Here is a 21,960-nt window from a genome sequence, read left to right as displayed (position 1 = left end):
TCTTTCGGCTCCCTCAGCAATGTCAAGCTGTTAGAATCCCAGTGAAAATCAACTGACCCGTTGCAATTGGCCCAGTGGCAAACCTTCAGATCCACGGAATTTTAGAATAAAATACATAATTTCAGTTTCGATCAAGGTACCGTAGAATTCCTACCCTTAAAATTCAAGTAAAACAGCATTTAAATTACATCTTGTTAGGGTTATTATAGAAATCTATTTTATTATTGTATATTATATAGTTATATAATTATATACACATTCTATAATCATTTTATTTTTGAGCAATTATTATTTTTATCCATTAGGTTGTCATTCCATACACTATGGGCCTATGAAATCACTGAATTCAATACCCTATCTCCCGATATTCTAAAAAACAAAACAAACATATACTTCTACAAAAAAGCAGAGGAAATTTTCATACAAAACTCAGTTGTGATTATTTATCTCTCGCTGCATTGATGTCACACGCGACTCTTAAAATTCACATCGTCTTAGGTGAGTTAATATACCATCAACACATCGCTGTGTATTTTTGTTAACAGTTCCTACAGCAGGTACTTACCATTTATTATTATACACCTTACAATCACCATTTGTTATTTCCATTTGAAGTTTTCATCTTAAAAGGAACGGGAAACGTTTGGTGACACGGCCTGCGACTCTTGGTACGATATGCTTCCTTCACCAGCCTCATCTGATGCCACCCTCTTTCCTCTTTGAACATCAGCCACTCTGGTCTCATCTTGGTCCCTAGGAATCACTCTATACCTCAGGGTTGATGCTCTTTACGCATGGTAGCGTCTCTGACCGGAAAGAGTCTTCCCACAACCAGTTGCTTGCGCCTGTCCCCCAGCCCTCCACACCGTTCCCCCCAATAATACCACCTTTCTACTCCTGCTTAATTTTGCCTCCTTCCTCCTTTACAGGAGTATCATACAGGAGTATCAGAACTGAGTTGTGCTGAAGGCTTTCCCTGTCCAGTCCTGTTTCCTCCCCCTTCAGCTTTCATAGGTGTTACCATCTGATAAACTTCTTACACGCCCAACTCTGTATGGCTTGGGTCATACTATCCAGCTATCCGTACTGGCCTTAGGGTCCTATGCACTCTAGAGTGATGGAGGAAAAGACGTAGTAAGGAACTCATGGCAATGGTGGTGACAAAATCACGACATAGGCTCCTAGGGTTCTAAAGTCAGGCGTGTAAGTTGTACTGGGGAATTACACGTCTTGGAAAAGCAGCTCCCGGTGTCATCCTGGGCCATCGGAGAGAAGAAACACTTGATCTTGAGACACCAAGTGACTAGTATCTGGAACTGCTCATTAAGAATGGAGTTCTATCAAAGCCACCAACTCATAAAGTCATACATAGCACTGCTTCTTCAGATGGGAAGGGCACATCAGCGATCAAGCTGAGCTGGGCTACAGGGCACAAGTCTGCTGCGTGAGCAGGTAGCGCAGGCCCCCATGTCACCCCCCAGGACAGGACTGCCCTCCTTCCTCAGCCCACACCTATGGCCACATGGGGGAGGGGAGCCCTTAGGTCCAGATGAAGGAGAAAGAAAACACCTGTGCTTGTTTCTGACGGCACGCTGCGCTGTTGCAAGGTGAAAAGGGACAGCAGCTGCATTACACGTGCATTACAGCCACACTCAGGGCTGGCTTGGAAAGACAGAGGTTAGGGAATATTTTCCGAATGGATGCAACGATGAGTGGTGCCGCATGTCATACACTTTGTTAAGAAAGCAAAGCAGCCCAAGGTAAGAACACACAGAGACTTGTGGTCAGTGGTGAATGGTCTGGCAGGGTAGTCGGGGCCGTAGAGAATAAAAGGCTACAGGTTTAGAGACAAGGAAGTATGGAGCAGGAAGACGGACATATGGGATTAAGCATACAGTGTGAAGTGTGACCTTTCTGTTACGTGGTCACGCCCACCAGAAGCATCCACCATGGGATGGCACGTATAGAAAATGACCTGGCCAGCTGATGCAACCAGCCTTTGTCACCAGCTACCCGGTTAGAGGCATTGTGGGTACAAGAACAGAGTCGCCACGGCTGGGAGGAGGAGGCTATGTCAAGGCCCAATAGCATGGACTCCCAATTGCCAAAGCTGACCCAGCTACCGACTTTTCTTAAGGTGGAACCTGCCAGCAACAGAGACTGACTCTGAGACCCTGATATGGCGCTATTCGCACCTGGTACCAAATTGACGAAACTCAGTTCCTACCTCCCTGGGAGACATATGGTTCATTCTCACAAAACACACTCATTCTGAGTATGGATTTGCTTTTCTTCCCTGCAGAACCTCAGCCTCCAAGACTATCCAGGGACTTACAGAATGCCTGATTTATAGGCAGCTACTCAACACAGCATCTGACCAAGGGACCAACTTCTCAGCAGAGGACTGGGAATGGGCCCACGACCATGAGTTGCTTTGTATGCTGCACCATCTAGAACTCGCTGGCCTGAGAGCATGACAGGATGGCTGGCTGAAGGCACACCTGGAGGCACTACCCTGTGAGGGTGTGTGGCCATCTTTCGGGATGCGATAGACACGGTGAAAAGGAGTTTTCAGTACGGTGTTGTGTCCTCATTGGAAGAGTGAGAACCAAGGGGGGAAGGAGTTTCTCCTCTTACCATCATCGCTCCCACTTACCTGATGAAAGACTGTGACTGCTGTCCCCACAACTCTGGGCTCTGCGTGATCAGAGGTCCTGGTCCCCAGGGCATGTACTCTTGCTAGAGGATACAGCAAGCATCCCATTGCACTATGAGCTATGGCTGCTGCCTGTGTACTTTGGATTCTTTGTGCTCAGGGATCAAAAGGCAAGAGGAGGAATCACCATCTTGACAAGAGAAGGTAGGGTTGCTGACACACAGGAGGGCAGGAAGGAGTCTATGTGGAACTCGGGTGATCTACTTGGGGCCCTGTTAGAACTCTCTTGCCCAACTGTGACTAAAATGGAGAACTGCAGCAATACTGGCCTGAAAGGATAAAGTTACCAGGGAGGGTTTGCATTCCACCACCAGGTGAACCTCGGAGAGCAGCAGACATGAGTGCTGAACAAGGGGAGTTTAAAATGGTCAGTGGAGGGGGGAGGTGACCAAGACCAGCTGTGGCTCTGAGACCAACTCCAGTCAGAGGGGCTGCAGTTTGTCCCTCTACCCTCTCTTTTAAGTTCTGCTTCAGGAAGAGAGGCACACTGGAACCCCGGAGGAGCGGGGCCCCAAACACGGATGGAGAAGTGGAACCACATGGTGCAAGAAAAGGTCTGGAGCACCCACGGCACGCGCTGCACACGTGTCCCTTCCAGAAAGAACCTGACGTTCTGCTGTGAGGAGCATAGTTAGCTGACAGCTTTGGCGCCAGTGGATTTGAGATCTGCTGCTGTGTGTGAACTAAGGTCACATTCTTCCTGGGCCGCCCTCAGCCAATGATGGCCCAGAGCAGATTCTGGTGCCTGGCCACCCTCCCCCAACACAAGAGTCTTAAAGGGAAGGCTGTGCTCTGGAGCTTCTCACTAATTTGGCCAAGACTTTATCACTCTCTAAGACTTTTCTGCTTTATCCTACATCCTCCCTCTTTTGAAGGTGTTATCTCCTCCCCTCTCCCTCAAAAAAAAAAAAAAAAAATTCTCTTATACTTCTAAATCCATCTTAGAGTCCACCTCCCAGTGGCCCAGAGAGGATACGTACACTCTTCTTATTCCCTTCTTGGCCATTAACATAATTGTAATTGTTCTGTCAGTTGTGTAATCATTTCCTCACTGCCACTGTCTACTCCAACAAACTCTTTGAGAGCCACTACCAGGCCTGTCTTGTACACCATTGTATTTCTAGGTCTTAACATAGGATCAAGCATATACTAGGTGCTCATTAAATATCCCCCACCACTGGAGAGCTACACCCACATTTATATTTGGCCACCCTGGACATCTTATTCTAATTCCTGCTATGTGTGGGATGTATGCACAAAGGTCTTCCTCACTCACAATTTCACTCGTGGTTTTGGACAATACAGATTATTTGCTCTAAGCCAGAGGTTCTCAAAGGTTAGTGTGTATCAGAAGCACCTGAAGAGCTTGTTAAAACACAGACTACTGGGCACCAGCCCCAGAGTTTCTGACTCTGTGTGTCTGGGTGGAATCTGAGAATCTGCATTCTTAACAAGTTCCCAGGCGATGCTGGGGCTGCAGGGCAGGGAACCACCCTTTATGGACCACCTGTCGGAAGCCCTTGGCCCTCCCCCGTTAGCAGAGGACCCCATCCCCTTTCTGAGTCTCCGTCACATGCTCTTGCTTTTCTGCCAATCTTCCCAACACTCACGCACCCCAGAGCGCAGCTCACCTGTCGTCACCTCAAGTAAACCCAGCCTCAAGCATGCCTTGAATATTTTCAGCAGCAGGTAACTCTTTCCCACATTCTTATCTCCAGCCCATGTTCTGCTTCTCAGCTCAAGGTCAAACTTTCACTAACTATTAAAGAAAAAAAAAAAAGCCACGCTGTATATAGGGGGATCCTGTTTTACACAATGGCAGCATGAAAAAGGGATAATAGTCAATCTGGGCTGTAGTTTTCTCATTTGTAAAAATGAGGACAGGGCTTCCCTGGTGGCGCAGTGGTTGAGAGTCCGCCTGCCGATGCAGGGGACACGGGTTCAAGCCCTGGTCTGGGAGGATCCCACATGCCGCAGAGCAACTGGGCCCATGAGCCACAACTACTGAGCCTGCGCGTCTGGAGCCTGTGCTCTGCAACAAGAGAGGCCACGACAGTGAGAGGTCCGCACACCGCGATGAAGAGTGGCCCTCGCTTGCCGCAACTAGAGAAAGCCCTCGCACAGAAACAAAGACCCAACATGGCAAAAATAAATAAATTAATTACTAAACTCCTACCCCCAACATCTTCTTTAAAAAAAAGGACAACCATCATTTTCTGTAAGGTCAAATAGGGGAATGAATGTGGGGACAGAAAACATAGCTCAGGACATTTAAAAAATATTAAGTGATTTCCACATTGGGCAGATGGTCACGTGTGCCAGCTACATTTTGGGGGAAGAAACATGTTTAATTGTACAAGGCCTTTTTTTTTTTTTTTGGTGTCTTTTATTTCTCTAACATATATCTTTCCTTAACACTCCATCTTCCAAAAAGGGAAAAATAAATATGACATCTGTTTAAAGTTAGGTGAAATGGTATTATTGCCAGTCCATATAAAAACAATGAAGAAAAAACATCTCAAAATTAAAATCTGCTGCTTTCCTCAAATTAGAAGGGGGCAAGCTGTTAGCACTTAATATATGTTATTACATATCATATTTTTATTTCACCATTTACACCCACACTAGAAAGCTTGGGAAAAAATACTGAGGACATCAGCCATGAATATTAATTTAATCTCATGATCAATAAAAACCAGAAGCTATACATACTGTAGGTAATATCTCACAATGAATACTTCTAGAGAATAAATTCTTTATCAACACGCATTCTTCCTTCACGCATGGCATACAGGCGACATTAAACTGTTATCACAGGGTGGGTGGATAGCAATACTTTTTTGAGCAATTAATGTCTAACAATTCCAGAATGCAGCAATTAAAAACTGTTACCATGTGGTGACAACTCCATGATATGCATGGCTCAAAAATTTACCTGGCTGAGAGTATACAAAATAAATTTAAAAATCTATCAAAAGCAGCCATGCGGTCAAAAATGACTAAGTATGTAGAAAATCACAAAGTATGTCCACCATATGACAAGACTGTGTACTAACAACCACTGCACTGTGTCCTGTGTGTGGCTGTCCCCATTTTCCCCTCAGTAAGAGTGGCCGACTCCAGCTAGAAAGCCGTAAGATAAACTTTGCAGGTGACCTATGGAACAGATTGGCAGTTTCAATTGTCCCTTCCATAAAGTGGTTTAATTAAAAAAAAAAACAAAAAAACCAACGTTTTATTGTATCTGAACATCAGATACAATGCTGCAAATTGGAAAGAAAACCTAACAAATTTAGGAAACCTAATATTAATGCTTATACTCAATACCGAAGATAAGACTCAATATGAAAGAAAGGAAACAAAAGGGTATGGACGTTATGTCTAATAAAACCAGGAGTGATATTGGAAAAATATGTAAACATTGGTAAGGCGTGTGCATCAACCAGTTAGACAGAACGCTGAGCACTGCAGGATCCTGGAGACTCACTACTTTGCCAGATATTAACTCTTTAGTTGCTGGGCTAGTAGGAGGTCCAGGAAAGGGCCAGGGTGAAAGGGAGCACAGCACTTAGGAAGAGGCAGTAGATTGGGGAAATGGCTATGTATTAACCAGTACCAGTAGGGCCATACCACTAGTACATACTGGCCAAATACCATCTTCAAGCCTGATATTAAAAGAGCCTGGTGGCACTCACCAACATTAGGGATTGACTGATTCATTCATGAATTATTTTAGGAAAGCCAGGCATCTAGAAAAAGGAGATTAAGCATCTATTTGTAACTTAAATAGGGATTTTTGATCTTCATCACTTGAGTAATTATTAGAAATATTTTCTCATCACTAATGAGAAATCAAGGCAAAAATGCAGAAATACGTTGTATCAGCAACCTAAGAAATAGGACTTTCAAAGTTTCAAAGTGCACGCCTCAGCGTGTTTAAGGACTTACGGTGATTACTGATCACTTACTATAAATCAGACACAAAGCTGAGCACTGTATACTACATGAGTTCCATTATTCCTTGACAGCATCTGGTGAGGTCGGTATTCTTATTAGTGCTTTTACAGAGGAAGAAATGAGGTTCAATATTTTGCCCAAGGCTACATGGTTAGTAAGCAAACCAGACTAATCTCAAAGCCTGTGCATTTCTATAACCACCACACCACTCTTCCTCCTTAGCTTTACCCTAACCCGTGCCATCTGCCCCGGGCTGACTGAATGGACAGCCACATTTGCTTAGACTTCACTGCTGATAACATCTGGGATGATGGTTCTCTTTATGGTCTATAAATAAGACAAGAACAAATATTTTCCTTGCTGCTGAATAAAATACTACCACACCGGAAAGGAACATATATAAAGCCCGACTAAAGGTCTGATTTAAGTTCCTAACCACCAAAGCGAGAAGGAAACCTAATGGTGGTTCTTCGTGAACTTCATTAAAGCACTGTCCACCATGCATTGGAATTCATGCTCCACTGGGGCCCATTTTGAGACAGTCCCAGAGAATGAATAACCACAAACATGAAAGAGGCTCCCTATATTATATGAGAAAAAGGGAAAGTAAGTTGACCCAATTTAATGGTGTCATAATTTTTAAAATGGTGTCGATGGGAAATTCATTTCTTAAAACGTAGCAATTCTTGCTAGTCTAGGACAGGCGTTGAAAATAAATATAAAATATCCCCTTTCCTTTTCTAAGTATTTGGAGAGTAACATATAGAGCTACTTGTTTTCTGAAAAGAATATATGTATTTAATATCTGAAGCAGGAATCAATGGAAAATTTTAAGATACATGGCACAGCATCCATCTCTCCAATAGTTCAATAACTGTAACGTGATTCATTTGTTGTATGAAACAAAACAGTCTTTGCGGAAAGGTCATCTAACTCATAAAGGAATAACAGAGAGATGGCTCAGCTCTGTCACCACAGGACCTGAGCAAGCTGGGACCCTGCTGTCCAGCAAGGCCGGCCACACAGCAGCACAGCAGTCTCTGTGCTCTGACCTTTTCTCTCCCACCAGAGGCAACAGATAGAACAGGGCATCCAGCATTTCAGGACAGGATGAGATATTTATAAGTTTCTCACGTTTTCCTGAAAGAGACTTAAATATCCCTTACCAGGAAGTTCCAGTTGGCATTAATCTGAGTCACCACGCCAGAGAGGAACACGCCCAGGAAGAGGAGGGAACAGATGAAAGCCGTCACAGACACGAACATGACCCATCCTTGCAGCAGAGGTAGAGGAACATTGGAGGAGGCGACCAGGATCCACACGAGTCCCCCAAGCACCTAAAGGGAAAACGAAACACGGTAATGGGTTTGGGCCATAGAACTGAACATGCTTGCGCCAGGCTCACGACTGCCTTTGCTCCCCCACAGACTCCTGCACGTGTTCCTGCAACCCCGCCAGCGACTCGTCTCCATCATTACTGGAGAGCTTTCTTCTCTCAGGTGTAGGCCAGCACTTCTACTCTGGGACCTGATCTGACTCCACGCCTATTTCTGCACCTGCCTTCCTGTTGGACCCTCATCCTCAGCCCATGACCAGGCTCAGTATTCTTTTACCATCTAAAAGTATTTTCCTTTAAAAGAACTTGAAAAAGAATAGATACATGTATATGTATAACAGAATCACTTTGCTGTACACCTGAAACTAATACAACATTGTTAATCAACTATGCTCTGATATAAAATAAAAATTAAAATAAATAAATAAATGAAAGTATTTTCCGTTGACCCTGCTGCCTCTCGAACTACTGCCCTCTCTGAGGGTTTCCCTTTTCAGTACACCATTTTTACAAATTCATCTTTGCTAGGCCTCCACCTTCTCTCCTTGCTGTTACTCTTCAAACCACTGTCCACTGGCTTCTGCTCTCACCATTTCTGAGAGGCTATTAACAACTATCAGCCATGACTTCCTAACTTGTCACTTCTAATGGCCATGTTTCAGTCCTTATCGTGACCGATTTGTACAGGTGAGGTCATTGCCTATATATAGAATAGCAGCTATTGTACATGACAGTAAACAATAAAACCTTCCATCATTTACTGACACTCTTCTATGTGCTGGGCATGAGAATAGATACTTGAGATATTCACAGATCTAATATTCAGTAAATACCTACTGTCGGGCATTGTGCCAGGTGCTAGGAATAAAACGGTCAACAGTGGTCTCGACCATCACGTAATTCACAGTCTCTTACAGAAAAGAGAAAATTAAGCAAGTCACTAAGATGCTGCTTCACACAAGTCACAACTGGGCAAACACTGGGCAAAGTCCACACAATGAGGGCTCTAAATCCAGATCTGAAAAGTCAGGAAACACTCCCTAGAAGCAACAACCCAAAGGGCCAGGGAGAGCAGCAGAGGGCAGAGAAGGCTCTTCCAGGGCAGGGGGGTGAGTTGAGTCTTAAGATGGTTTGGGGAAGCTGAGAAACAGCCTGGTAGAGCTGAAGGGCAGAGCTCAGGGTGACAGGAGCAGCGGGCACCATGTGCAGAATGGCCAGAGGTGTGAGCTGGACACGCAGCTGTGGGGGGTTCTGAAGGTCAGGTCAAGGAGAGGAACTTCACCCAAGGGCAACGGGAAGCCCCAGATCAGCTTGAGCAGGAATGAGTGTGCTCAGGTTTGTATTTAGGAGTTTCTCTCTGGCTGGAGTGTGATGATGGGCTGGAGGGGAACAGGTGGAGGACTGGGGGACCACAGCGGAGACCGTTACGGTAACAGAGTGTAAAGTAGACTCAAGGAGCTGAGGACAGACAGAGGTGAGTGGCTCAGAGAGAAACTGTGAAGTAGACATGAGGGTGGCTGGTGGCTGATCACATGTGGGACATGACGGCAAAAGAACAAGTAAGGAAAATACTCAGATTTCTGGCTGGGACGGCTGGGACAGCTGGGAGGGAGTGAGAAGACACAGGAGGAGAAATGGTTAGGGGTGAAGACAGGCAGTTTTACGATCCTGACAGCAACAGCCTCGTGCATACTACCACTAGAGAGATAAAGGCTACACACCCCCCGCATGGCATTCCAGGACCTTTATGAGCAGACCTGCCTTTTGCATACTTGTCTCTTGCCACTAAACCCCTCACATCTCACATTATAGAAAAAGAAATGAACAGTCCAGAGACAAAGCTCTTTCACATCTGAGTGGCCTGACATATGCTGGCCCAGAGCGTCATTCCCTCCCCATGTGTATCTGAGAAACTCCCATGCACAGCTCATCCTGAAGAGCACATCAGCCTAAAGGTCCCTCCTGAGTTCCACCCCATGCTCAGGCCCGCCTCTGCCCTCTGGGCAAGCTCCCTACTATGGATTTGTTACGTTGATGGGAAACATTGTAATTGATGCCCCTGGCTTTCAGTCCAACCGTACTGTCAGATCTTCCTGGTAGCATCCTGCCTTATAACGGCTTGCATCCCATATCATTTATTAATCTACATAATAATTCTTTCCTAACTCTCAGTCAGGCACTGTGCTACATTTGGCAACACAAAAACCTAGGCTACGGTACACCTGCCTGGAGACACCAACAGGCAAATGGGAATCCATTCCCCCCGGCCCCCATCCCCCCACACAATATAGGCGATATCATAGAAGCAGGTACGCCTGGCATACGGAAGGCTCTCAGCTATTTGCTGAGCGAACAAACTCCTAGTTCCCATATGAGAACAGTTGGAGCAGCAAATATTAAAAACCAATAATCACGTGACTCTTGCTAGATAATATCCGAACTGTGTAAGTCACTAAAAGTTAAAAATACAAGTATTAACTTGCTTCTTTAAAAAAGGCCCATACAATTCATTAGTACTTTGAGAAACATTTTGGAAAGTCTAATAAATTATCACTTGAGCAATGATAACAGAAGCCCCAATCTAATAAATTGATAATAGTGGTGGTATATCTCAAGTCCTTATTCCAAATCAAATATGAACAGTCAACCCAGAAAGTTTTAGGAAGTAAATCTAGGTCATGGGTAATAATGCATATTAAAAAAATGTAACCACAACCTTATTAGTAGCTATGAAAGAAACAGTGTCCCTGGTAAAAGATTCTATACTCTTTCATACTGTTTAATAAATATTTGAAGGTGATAAGATCTTCCATTTTTTCTTTTTTTCTCAGCCTCTTCTTGGTAGACTTTTCTTACTCTCCCATCACAAATAAGCTACATTAAATACTGTTTAAGAAATATATATCATTATTACATATCTATTAATTCAAGAATCATTTATTGAAACTCTAGGTGCCGGTATAAAGAATAATAAAGAACAATTGGCCACTGTTTATTAGGGACAGGCAGACTCAGATAGATAAGCATAATTATATGATATCGAGATTATGATAATTTCACACCTCTGAAGAAGAGGCTATCCGATCCCTTGGAATTAAACATAACATGTAATAAACCTGGACTGGACCTCAAACTGGTCAGCCTCAAATCTGCTGCCAGGCACTGTAGAAGGACACTGAGAAAAAAAAAAGAAGGCAAGGTTCAATCTCCAGGAGCTCTAATAAGGGAGAAATAGACACCATCAAATCTGATTCAGGAGCAGATTGTGGCCAGTGCTATAAAAAGGGCTCAACACTCTGTGCTCCGAGAGAGTGCCAGAGGGAAGAAGAAACAGAATGGGAGGAATCTAGACAGTAGGCAGGGGAGGCAGGTTTTTTTTTTTTTAAACATCTTTATTGGAGTATAATTGCTTTACAATGGTGTGTTAGTTTCTGCTTTATAACAAAGTGAATCAGTTATACATATACATATGTTCCCATATCTCTTCCCTCTTGTGTCTCCCTCCCTCCCACCCTCCCTATCCCACCCCTCTAGGTGGTCACAAAGCACCGAGCTTATCTCCCTATGCTATGCGGCTACTTCCCACTAGCTATCTATTTTACGTTTGGTAGTATATATATGTCCATGCCACTCTCTCACTTCGTCACAGCTTACCCTTCCCCCTCCCCATGTCCTCAAGTCCATTCTCTAGTAGGTCTGTGTCTTTATTCCCGTCTTACCCCTAGGTTCTTCATGACCTGTTTTTTTTTTTTTGAAGTGGGCTTTCAAGGCAGACTAGGGCTGTGACAGCGGATGCTAATGTGAGACAGTAGAGATGAACTCTTCTGGTCGGACTCAAAACTACAGCCCCTCCCAAACCTCAAAGGCTTGGAAAGGGAACTAAGTGTGTATATGAAAGAACAGACTTGCCTCCCCATTTGTGGTGTGTGTGTGGCTGGAAAGGGGGCAGGGGAGGCAGGAAGGTGTATGGATGCCTCCCCCGTCCCAAATATACACACACACACACTACATCCCTAGATCAGAGATTCTGTGAAATACAGATTTAAGTCATCCTTACCACAGGAGCTTTGGAACATAGAGGATGGCCCAGAGGAGAGAAATAGTCCCACACTGGAGATCCACCTTCCTCGTTGCAAGACTGTCACATTGGTGAATGGGTCCCTAGGGCCTTGACACAGTTATTTCTCCTTACTTCACGATAAGCTACCTTTTCTTTTAGCCAAAAGCTACCTTTTCTCCTGAGCTTCCCAATCTAGCTCCAACTTTAAAAACTGAGCTTTTAATAACATTACCAATGCTTAGTATATTCCCTTCACCTAATTCTGCACATTACAAAGCTCAGAGTATTTACCACTCATGTTAATTATCAGCATCGCTGTTCAGTAGAGGTGGCTCTGGAGGTAGCCTGTTTTTAGAAGTGAAATGCAGAGCACAGAAATGGTTAAAATCTGAGGGAGAATAGTTGATATCGTTTCGTAGCAACCGCAGAGTGCACACACCCTGAAGAAGGCTGGAATTCCTGTTCACTCACGGTGAACTGAATCCACATTCTGACCCCTTGTCTATCACGGCCTTCCACCACTCTCTGGTGTCCTAAAAAGTCTGATAATTATACACAAAACTCCCAAATGCACCACCTTTTGAAAGTTCTGTAAGGAACCAAGTCAGGGCTCATGACTCTGAATCTCAAGCTCTGACAAAAAGACAACCCGACTTCCAGGTAATGCACAGGCAAACACGTCTTCACGTAGATATCGGTCTTCCCCTGCGACCCCTCACCTCCTGAGCTCAAATTTAGGTGAACCTGGCACACACCTCAAGTGCTCAAATATATCCCGAGTTGCCGTGATTAAGTTGCTACCCATTCCAAGACCTGCGGCTCTCCTTTGTGGCTGACTGTAGTATATGCTCATCCCTTCAGTTTAGCTCCTGCAGGGCAGAAGGGTGTATCTTGGCTGAAGCCTTCCCATAAGAAAGCCATGGAAGTATTATTCATCCACACGTCACACCGAACTGAACCCTCAAAGCTGGAGCTAAAACATGTTTTCACTAGGAACTGTGGACTGGCAAGAATATGTAACCCCGCGGGAAACCATGGTCTTTAGCAAGCAGCGATTCTGGCTGTGTGGATTACAGACTTCCCAGATTGAGTCCTATTTGGACGGTCTTCCTATGTCCCCAAAGGATTCCTTTTGCAAACACCCTTTTTCTTTTCAAATGTTGCTTATTTCCTAATAGCGTGCTTTTAAAACATGCCCTCCGACATCTTGGCTAATAATTTTCAAACCACTTGGACACCTTCATCTTAGTATACTCTTATTATTCACTAAGTAAACAGGCCAATTCCTACTCTGACCTATTTTCAGTCAGTGTTTGGAATGAAACCAGGGAAAGGTAAGTGAAGCTGAAGGTATAAAGGACTGGTTAGACCGCCCTAAGGAGAAACATTTCAATACTTAGAACTTTCTGTGTATAACATATGACCCTCTCTTTCCAGTTCTCCTACTGCTTACATACTGGGCTTTTCATCACTTTAAATCAGTGAGGACGAACAAATCAGAAAGACTAGAGGAAAACATGTCTTCCAACCTGGCTTACGGAGTTAATCTGAGTAAGAGGTCGAAGCTGGTGAGGGTAACAGAAATACGAGCTAGCATTTATCTAGGTCTTGTGTTCAAGCATTATTCTAAGGGTTTTATTTGTACCAATTTAATCCTCTGAGATTAACACTGAGAGATTAAACACTGAGAGCTAAGTACTATTATTATTACCATTTTATAGAGAAGTTAATCAAGGTAGAGAGCCATTAATAAATTGTTCTAAGTTATGCAGTCAATAGATGTTAGACCTGGGATTTGAACCCGGCAACTGGCTACCAGAGCTTATGCTCTTAACATTACGTTAGGTCGCCCCCATCAAAGTTTCGTGTTTATTCTAGAGCAGGGTTTCTATACTTTTGCCATGGATTGGTTTGGGGCAGGGGCAGGGTTGATTCTCCAAAATCATATCAAATTGGGTAGATAAGTGCATATACATTTTTCTGAGGGCACAGTCTACACTGTTCATCAGAATCGCAAAGTGGTTTGTGGCCCTCCAAAAGTTCAGAATACCTTATCTTCTTGATAACCCCTCCGATTTCAATGGGTGCTACAAATGAAACAATAGGATTAAAGGATGTTAAACACGCTCAGACCATTTATCTTCTAGTGAATAGATTACCTATAACTCCATTTTACACACAACTTGTATTCCAAAGAATGTTTTTAAGTGGGAACATCCTTCAGTCAACAGATACAATACCTGATAGCTGTGTTTACAAGGCAGCCCATCAAAGTGTAAAGTCACTCATGATGTGACTGCAGTCCAGTGGCTACAGCACTGGTGAATACTCCTGCCTGCCTCTCCAAGCTCACCCTCTCCCCTGCAATGCTCCTTTCCCTGCCACCCTGTCTCTGCACTGCAGCCTCTGTCCCTCATCCCCTGCACACAAAGCGTCTATTACGCTGGTCCACGCTTCTGCTCAGCATGCCGCCATCAGAATTTTCGCTGGATAACTAAACTCCAGTACTATGTCTTCCAGAAAGACTTCTCTGGCTGGATGCCATCTCTCGGTGCTTCCATGGCTACCAAGCTGATAGTAATCTTAAAATGGAAAGCCCATATTATAGGGGAGAAGTATGCTCTGGCCCTCTTTTATTCTTATTTATAATTGCCCTTGATTTTTAAAATCGTCTTTTCATGTTTATAGGTAACTAGCTATCACCTAGGTTAAAAACGTTCACGCATGCCTATGCTTCAGTATCAACAAGGACTGTACAAGTCATTGCCTCTTTTCTTTCTTTTTACCTTCCTTCTTCGGAAAGCTATTATACGAAAGTTAGGGATGTCATCTATGGCGACTACGAAAGGGCATGGCCCTCTTCATATAAAATATGACAGAGGAAATTCAGGTCAAACTTTAAACTCCTGGAGAGGAGTCATGACATTTTAAAAGTTGGGCAATAATAAATGCTGGAGAGGGTGTGGAGAAAAAGGAACCCTTCTACACTGTTGGTGGTAATGTAAATTGGTATAACCACTATGGAGAACAACATGGAGGTTCTTTAAAAAACTAAATAGAGCTACAATATAATCCAGCAATCCCACTCCTGGGCATATATCCAGAGAAAAGATACATAATACATAATGCATAATTCGAAAAGATATATGCACCCCAATGTTCATACCAGCACTATTTACAATAGCTAAGACATGGAAGCCACCTGTGTCCACTGACAGATGAATGGATAAAGAAGATGTAGTATATACACACATGGAATATTACTCAGCCATAAAAAAGAATGAAATAATGCCATCTGCAGCAACATGGATGGACCCAGAGATTATCATACTAAGTGAGGTTAAGCCAGACTAAGACAAATATTATATGATACAGCTTATATGTCTAATCTAAAAATGATACAAATGAACTTATTTACAAAACAGAAATAGACTCACAGAAATAGAATATAAACTTATGGTTACCAAAGGGGAAAGGGCAGAGGGATAAATTAGGAGTTTGGGATTAAAATATATACACTACTATATATAAAATAGAGAACCAGCAAGGACCTACTGTATAGCAGAGGGAACTATACTCAGTATCATGTAATAACGTATAATGGAAGAGAGTGTAAAAAAAAGCATATATATACATATATATTGATAATTGAATCTGCTGTAAATGAATGAACTGTGCTGTACATGTGAAACTAACACAACATTGCAAATCAACTATATTTCAATAAAAAGTTAAAAAATAAAATAAAATGCTAGAAGAAAAAAAGAAGTTGAGGGCTTCCCTGGTGGCGCAGTGGTTGAGAGTCCGCCTGCCGATGCAGGGGACGCAGGTTCGTGCCCCGGTCCGGGAGGATCCCACGTGCCGCGGGACGGCTGGGCCCGTGAGCCATGGCCGCTGAGCCTGCGCGTCCGGAGCCTGTGCTCCACAACGGGAGAGGCCACAACAGTGAGGGGCCCGCGTACCGCAAAAAAAAAAAAAAAAAAAAAAAAAAAAAAAAAGTTGGGAAAGACATAAGAGGGCGTACTCCAAAGCTGCTCTTCCCCGCTCCAGTCAGTTTCTCTAGAATATTTTCACACTGTTCAGTTTGTCCTACAGAACAATCACACAGCATTTGTTAAGTACTGAACGTGCGTGGTATTGGCTACACCTGCCTGGTTCCTGTCCCATGTCATTACACAGTCTTTCCTATTCAGCTATATCTATGCAGATATGCCACACCCATGGCTCCTACCACCCGGTACTACATTTCTATCAGGCACCACAAGACAAATCTCCTCTCCTTAACCTTTTCCTTTGGAGCTCAAGGTCAAGGTTTTCAGCAACTTGGTTTGAAGTTTTCCATGTTTCAGTTCTTTCTAATTCTTACAGAACTGCCAGCCAGGGAAAACGATTGCTGAAAATAATCTCTGGCAGGGGCACTTTTTTTTCTTATGAAGTTTTAAAGACTTTTTTTCACATGGATGGAGATTTTTAACCCAGACGCAAAGTAAAAATTTTACCTATAGAATTAAAACCCCTTTGAAGCAGGGAAAACACACCCACAGGTAGCCCCTCCTTCACCACTGCAGACACACAATGTCCCTTTGCAACCGAAATCTATTTTCTGGGTGAGAAGAGAGAAGTCTATACAGCTGAACATTTATGTGTTAGTCCACCTACAGTCAAAGCTGCAGGTTGAAAATAACCTGAAATCCCTTCCATAGAATTATCTGCATGACTGCACATGCCTGCTGCACAGCCCCTCCTTCCCCACCATCCTTTCATTAACATTTCATTTTTCTGGCATAAGTCCTCTGTGTTACATCTTATACTTAAGTTTGGTCTACGATCATTTCAGGCCATGTCAAAACTTTACATGGGGCTTCCCCGGTGGCGCAGTGGTTGAGAGTCCACCTGCCGATGCAGGGGACACGGGTTCGTGCCCCGGTCCGGGAAGATCCCACATGCCGCGGAGCGGCTGGGCCCGTGAGCCATGGCCGCTGAGCCTGCGCGTCCGGAGCATGTGCTACGCAACAGGAGAGGCCACATAAACCAAAAAAAAAAAAAAAAAAAAAAAAACTTTACATATGTGGTTGGCCTTGTAAATATCAAATCTGTGCCTCTTCTCGGCTTCTTTTCTTTGTCCCACTTCTAGTTCTCATCACCCCTCATCCAAACCACTGCAATAAGCCCTTTAGCTGACCTTCCTGACTTCAATCTCTCTGCTTTATAACCAAACTTCATTACTCAAAGATTTCTGCAAGTCTGATCAAGTTATCCCTGTCCTTCAGCAGCTCCCCATCACAGACAAAAACAAATGCTATGCCTTGGCCTATCATTCCTCAGCAAACCACACCTTGAACCCTACCTGCTCTTTTTCCTCCTCCTGCCACCTCCCCATAAGTCATGTAGAAAAACACACACAGAAAAACACCAACCATTGCCAGAACTTCATGCCATGGTCTTTCTTGTCCCTGGGGTTTGCACATGCCCTTGTTTCTACCTGGAATTGTCTTGCCCACTTTTGTCTACTGAACCTCTACTCATCATTTCAGGCTAAATTCAAATGTCACCATCCCATTAAAGCTGCCTGTCCTGGCCTTCCCAGTGGCCAGATGTACTCCACCCTGTTTTTCAATAGTGCTTTTCATATTCCCTGCATCGGCAGGCGGACTCTCAACCACTGCGCCACCAGGGAAGCCCATAAACCAATTTTATCACTTCAAATGCAGCTCTGTAATTCTTTCTTGGATTTACACTTTACTGTATAGGACTTTCTTTTAAGGGCAGGAGTTATGTTAATTATCCTATTTCCAGGGCATAAGGCCTGATGCATAGCAGGTTATTAATTATTTGTTGAAAAAATGAAAATTATTATCGCATCCAAAACACTGCGGTTAGAAGGCTGTGAATAAGAGTCCTAGACCATCTCCCATAAAGAGAAATGTTCAGGAATATCATGGGGAATGTAAACAGTTTCCTAAATACTGAAACTGTGAAACACACTGAATTCAATAATGACCTTTATTCTTTTCCATGTTTAATACTGTTACTTCCAATCTTCTTGTGCGTAATACTCACTGAGGACAAAGGACCAGAAAGAGCTTGTTTAGCCCAATAGTACAGATGTTCCCATGTCATTTTCTTATAATACACCTGCCTGGAAAGTGCTTTAGCTATAGTTCACTTTCCATTGTTGTGTCTTTATTCCCTGAATGGTAGTTATTTTGGGGGCATATCCTCTCAACTAGGTTATAAGCTCTTTCAAGTGAGGCAGAGTTTAAATATCTTTGTTCCCAGAATAGTGTCTGCTGCACAACAGGTATTCAATAAACACCTGATGAATGATTTACAAAACATTAATTCAGGAAACACTGAATCAAAACAGTAGATTTTGAAAACGATAACTTTGGAAGGCAACGTTTTCCATCTTAAACTAAAAGGTTTCACTTTGCAAAACTAACTTAGTATTAAACTCTTCATAGCAAGCACACATTGGTAAGTATAGCTGAGTGCAAAAACCCAGAGGTAGACAACTTAGGTGTCTAGCAGTACAACATACCTATCTCAAGAAAACCACACCATGCATGTGAAGTTGCAATACCTCCACCTATAAAGCCAGTGCTATAAACTACTTTGCCTGTTGTTTGGAGGCTGGCAATATCTGTATCTTTTGAATTATCTCCCCAACAAATGCCTGACACTTGAGAGATTGTGAATGTGGTACAACAAGGCAAATCGAAATTAAATCATTGAGCAAAGTTACTGGTTAGTGCGAGAAGTGAATTCCAAGATCATGGTTTCATTAGCTTAGTCAACTATAGATAGCCCAGCATCTTTGTCAGATGCAGCTTTCAGGTGTTCAGTTTTAGACAGCAACGGGACATAAAGAAATTGCAAAGACAAATGGATTCGACAGAAAGTCAAAATTAAGGAGTTTGGGCATATTCAGAAACACTGGCAGAGGCTAAAACAAAGGGGTCCCCAGAAAGGACATCACCCAGAGCTTAGAACTGCTTCTGGTGAATTCTCACGTTTAATTTACAGAGAGAAATTTCTGAAGAGGAGCCATGGGAGACTGAACAATTTCAAGGGATCTGAAAATCAGAGGGATATTAAGAAATCCGGGACCAAAGTGCTTCAAAAGTGTCTACTTTGCTTATATCTGTGCATCTCCTCTGGTGTGGATGTTCTAGGTAGAGAGAGGGGACCAAGGTGGCCTCCACGTCTGCTCTCTTAAAGCACATGATCCAATAGCTCTAAGTGGCACGGCAGAATGAGGGCCAAGAAGGAGCTATAGTTTGGCTCTAATGTGGTCTCTTGTTTCTCTGAGGTCACCAGTTTCACCGGAATATTCTGGGCCTTTTATTTTTTGCAGGTTGGGTTGAGGAGGAAGGAGGTTGATATCAAGTAAAAGGTAATGGAGGCCTATGATTTAAACCTATCGAGATATTTGGCCAAAGAAAGTGAAAATTAAACGGAAATGGCTTTCAGAAGTGATGCTGTTCTATCTAGATAAGGATCCTGGAAGCGTTTTGGGGCTAAGAAGCCAGAGGAAATGAAGAGACGAGAGGAAGGGATTGGATACTTCTGTGAGCCTGGGATTTCCCCTGGGATGGGGCGTGGCAGAAGTTCTAGCAGAGGGAGAGGATTCACATTTGCAAGAGAGAGCTGTCTTGTCCACAGAGCCCGAAAAGGCCTCCCTTGGTGGTTCCCAGACATGACCGTACATTAGAACCTCCCGGGAGCTTTTTAAAAAAACCGAATGGACTCGGTAGCTCCCCAGAGAGTCTGATTTAATGAGTCTGGCCTAGCGACAGTATTTTAAAAATCTGCCCAAGCAATTAAGTATAGCAGGAGTTGAGAACTAACCAATGGGCTAGATAAATAAAGAGATATGGGGGTGGGAGGGAGGAAATAGAATAAACCACTTTCCACTTTTTTTCTCAGAATTAGGTGGAGTTTCCAAAAGTGTCACATGATCACCAGTGGCTCTTGAGATGGCATTTGATTTGATAGCACATGGCTAGGCCTTCTTTGCATATATATACATATATGTATGTCACAGTTTTTACATATATATGTAAACATATAAGTATCTATTTGAATAAATATTAGAAAAATATGACAGCATATCAAATTGGAGAATTCATGTTTTTATTGCTTAGGATGAGGCTAAGGTCAGGTACTGAAGCTCAGAAAGTGAGTGCATTTAAAGAGCACAATCTGTCAATTCTAGAACAGGTGAATATGGCAGGCAAAAGCTTCTAACAGAGGTAGGCGAACAACTGGAGTCTGAGGAACACGGAACTAAAGTAGCCCAGAGCCTATAAAATCTTTCTTCCCAGGCTTCACTGCTCTCAGGCTGTCCCCCTCCCCACAGTGGGGCTGCCCACCAAGGCCACCCTCTCCCCGCTCTTCTCACCTGGATGCCCGCACCTCATCCCAAGCATTCAGATGCTTCCAAACTGGGCTCAGACTCAAACCAGTTTCTCCTAGCCTCGAAGTCACCATCCGATTACTGATGTCATAGCCGGTAACTCACTTGTCTCCTTTTTCAGATTCAAATCTGAGCTAAACTTAACTTAGGGTGCCTTAGCAAAATAGGGCGGAAAACCAATGCTCACAAGGCGTTCCAGCCCCACAAGCACAAAAGTGAAACCGAAGCGACCCAAATCCAGGTTATGCAAACTCCAAGGTGTGGGTGTGGGTGAGGGGGATGATATGAAAACCCCAAACCGAGCAAACAAAGCCAGCCGGCAGGAAAGGCACTGACTGGCAAACGTTTCACTCTGTATTTGCCATTCTCAGGGCATGATGCAACCTCAGGTTGCCCAATTTATATTTGCACATTTTCCCCAGCGAGCTTCAAAACCTCCCAATTCCATTAAAGTGCCTTTTTAAAAGTTCACGTCTGCAGCCCAAGAAGCCTGCACGACAGGCCGGGTGACCCGACGGTCACCTAGGCCCAACCAAGTGCGCTGAGAGGGTTTGGAGTTGCAAAGGCAGACTCGGAAGGGAGAAGGCGCAAATGCAGGCGGCGAGGAGCTTGACAGCCACGTTTGAACTTTTACCCTACCATTCTCAGCCCACTTGATTAGACACTGCCCAGGGCACCGTATGGGCTTCACCTTTTCCCTGCCCTGCCTCCTGAGCCCCGCTCCTCTCCCCAATCCAAAGGGCGCTCATAATGGTAAAAGGAAAAAAAAAAAAAGCCCACGTCTTCTAGCCCTCCTCCTCCGCTTCCTGGTACCTCCTGCCCCCTCCTTCCACATCCTGGCGGCCTCCTGGTCACCCGGTCGTTGGCTCCACCTTGCAGCACCCAACAAAATGGCAGGTAGCATCAGGCGAGGCCGAGAGCGCCGGCACCCGCTCCAGCCCAGCGTGGCCCCCGGCCAAACCGCCGGGGGTCTCTGACAGTACCCCAACTCCAAAGAGCCTTCTCCTCTCAAAGTCCCCAATCCTCGGCCCGCGGGGCCTCCTGCTCGCTCTCCCGGGACCATTTCTGTCGCCAGCGGAGGAGCAGGTGCCAGCGTAACAGGTGCCAGGCGAGAGGGCCAGGGCGGTGGCGCCGTCGCCCGGGTGCGGGCTGCGCTGGGCATCGGGAGGACCCCGGGAGGGTCGCAGGAGAAGGCCACGCCGGGGGGACGGGAGTTGGGGGCCGCGCACAAGGACGCAGCCCGGGGGGCAGGATGCCGCTGCCAGTTCTCGCCACCCGGGGCGCGACCCTCGCCCAGGCTGCCCCACTTACAATCTCCAGGCAGACGAAGGCGCCCGAGTAGGTCCGCAGGATGTCGGGGCCGACGGGCAGGGTGACCCTTGGCGCCGGGAAGGACACGGCGGGGTTCGGGGGCGGCGGGACTGGCGCTCCGCCGGCCGACATGCTGCCGCTGTCGCTACTGCGTCTCCGCG

At 44.6% G+C, this 21,960-nt stretch overlaps 1 protein-coding gene across 1 annotated transcript in view; it reads right to left on the bottom strand.

Moving 5' to 3' along the window:
• The window catches only part of MAL2 (mal, T cell differentiation protein 2), a 29,444-nt gene extending 7,490 nt beyond the window's left edge, over positions 1-21,954 (bottom strand). Inside the window, exons 1-2 of the mRNA XM_024741305.1 lie at positions 21,800-21,954; positions 7,840-8,010 (exon numbers count right to left, since the gene is read on the bottom strand). Coding sequence (XP_024597073.1) covers positions 7,840-8,010; positions 21,800-21,931 — 303 coding nt within the window. The 5' untranslated portion in view covers positions 21,932-21,954. The remainder of the gene's footprint in view (positions 1-7,839; positions 8,011-21,799) is intronic.
• Between the last annotated feature and the right edge of the window lie 6 nt (positions 21,955-21,960).

Source organism: Neophocaena asiaeorientalis, unplaced genomic scaffold (genome assembly GCF_003031525.2).
Source record: "Neophocaena asiaeorientalis asiaeorientalis breed wild unplaced genomic scaffold, Neophocaena_asiaeorientalis_V1.1 scaffold177, whole genome shotgun sequence".
Classification (NCBI taxonomy): domain Eukaryota; kingdom Metazoa; phylum Chordata; class Mammalia; order Artiodactyla; family Phocoenidae; genus Neophocaena; species Neophocaena asiaeorientalis.
The sequence above is the reverse complement of the archived record's forward strand: the minus strand, read 5'-3'. Positions and strand labels throughout refer to the sequence as shown.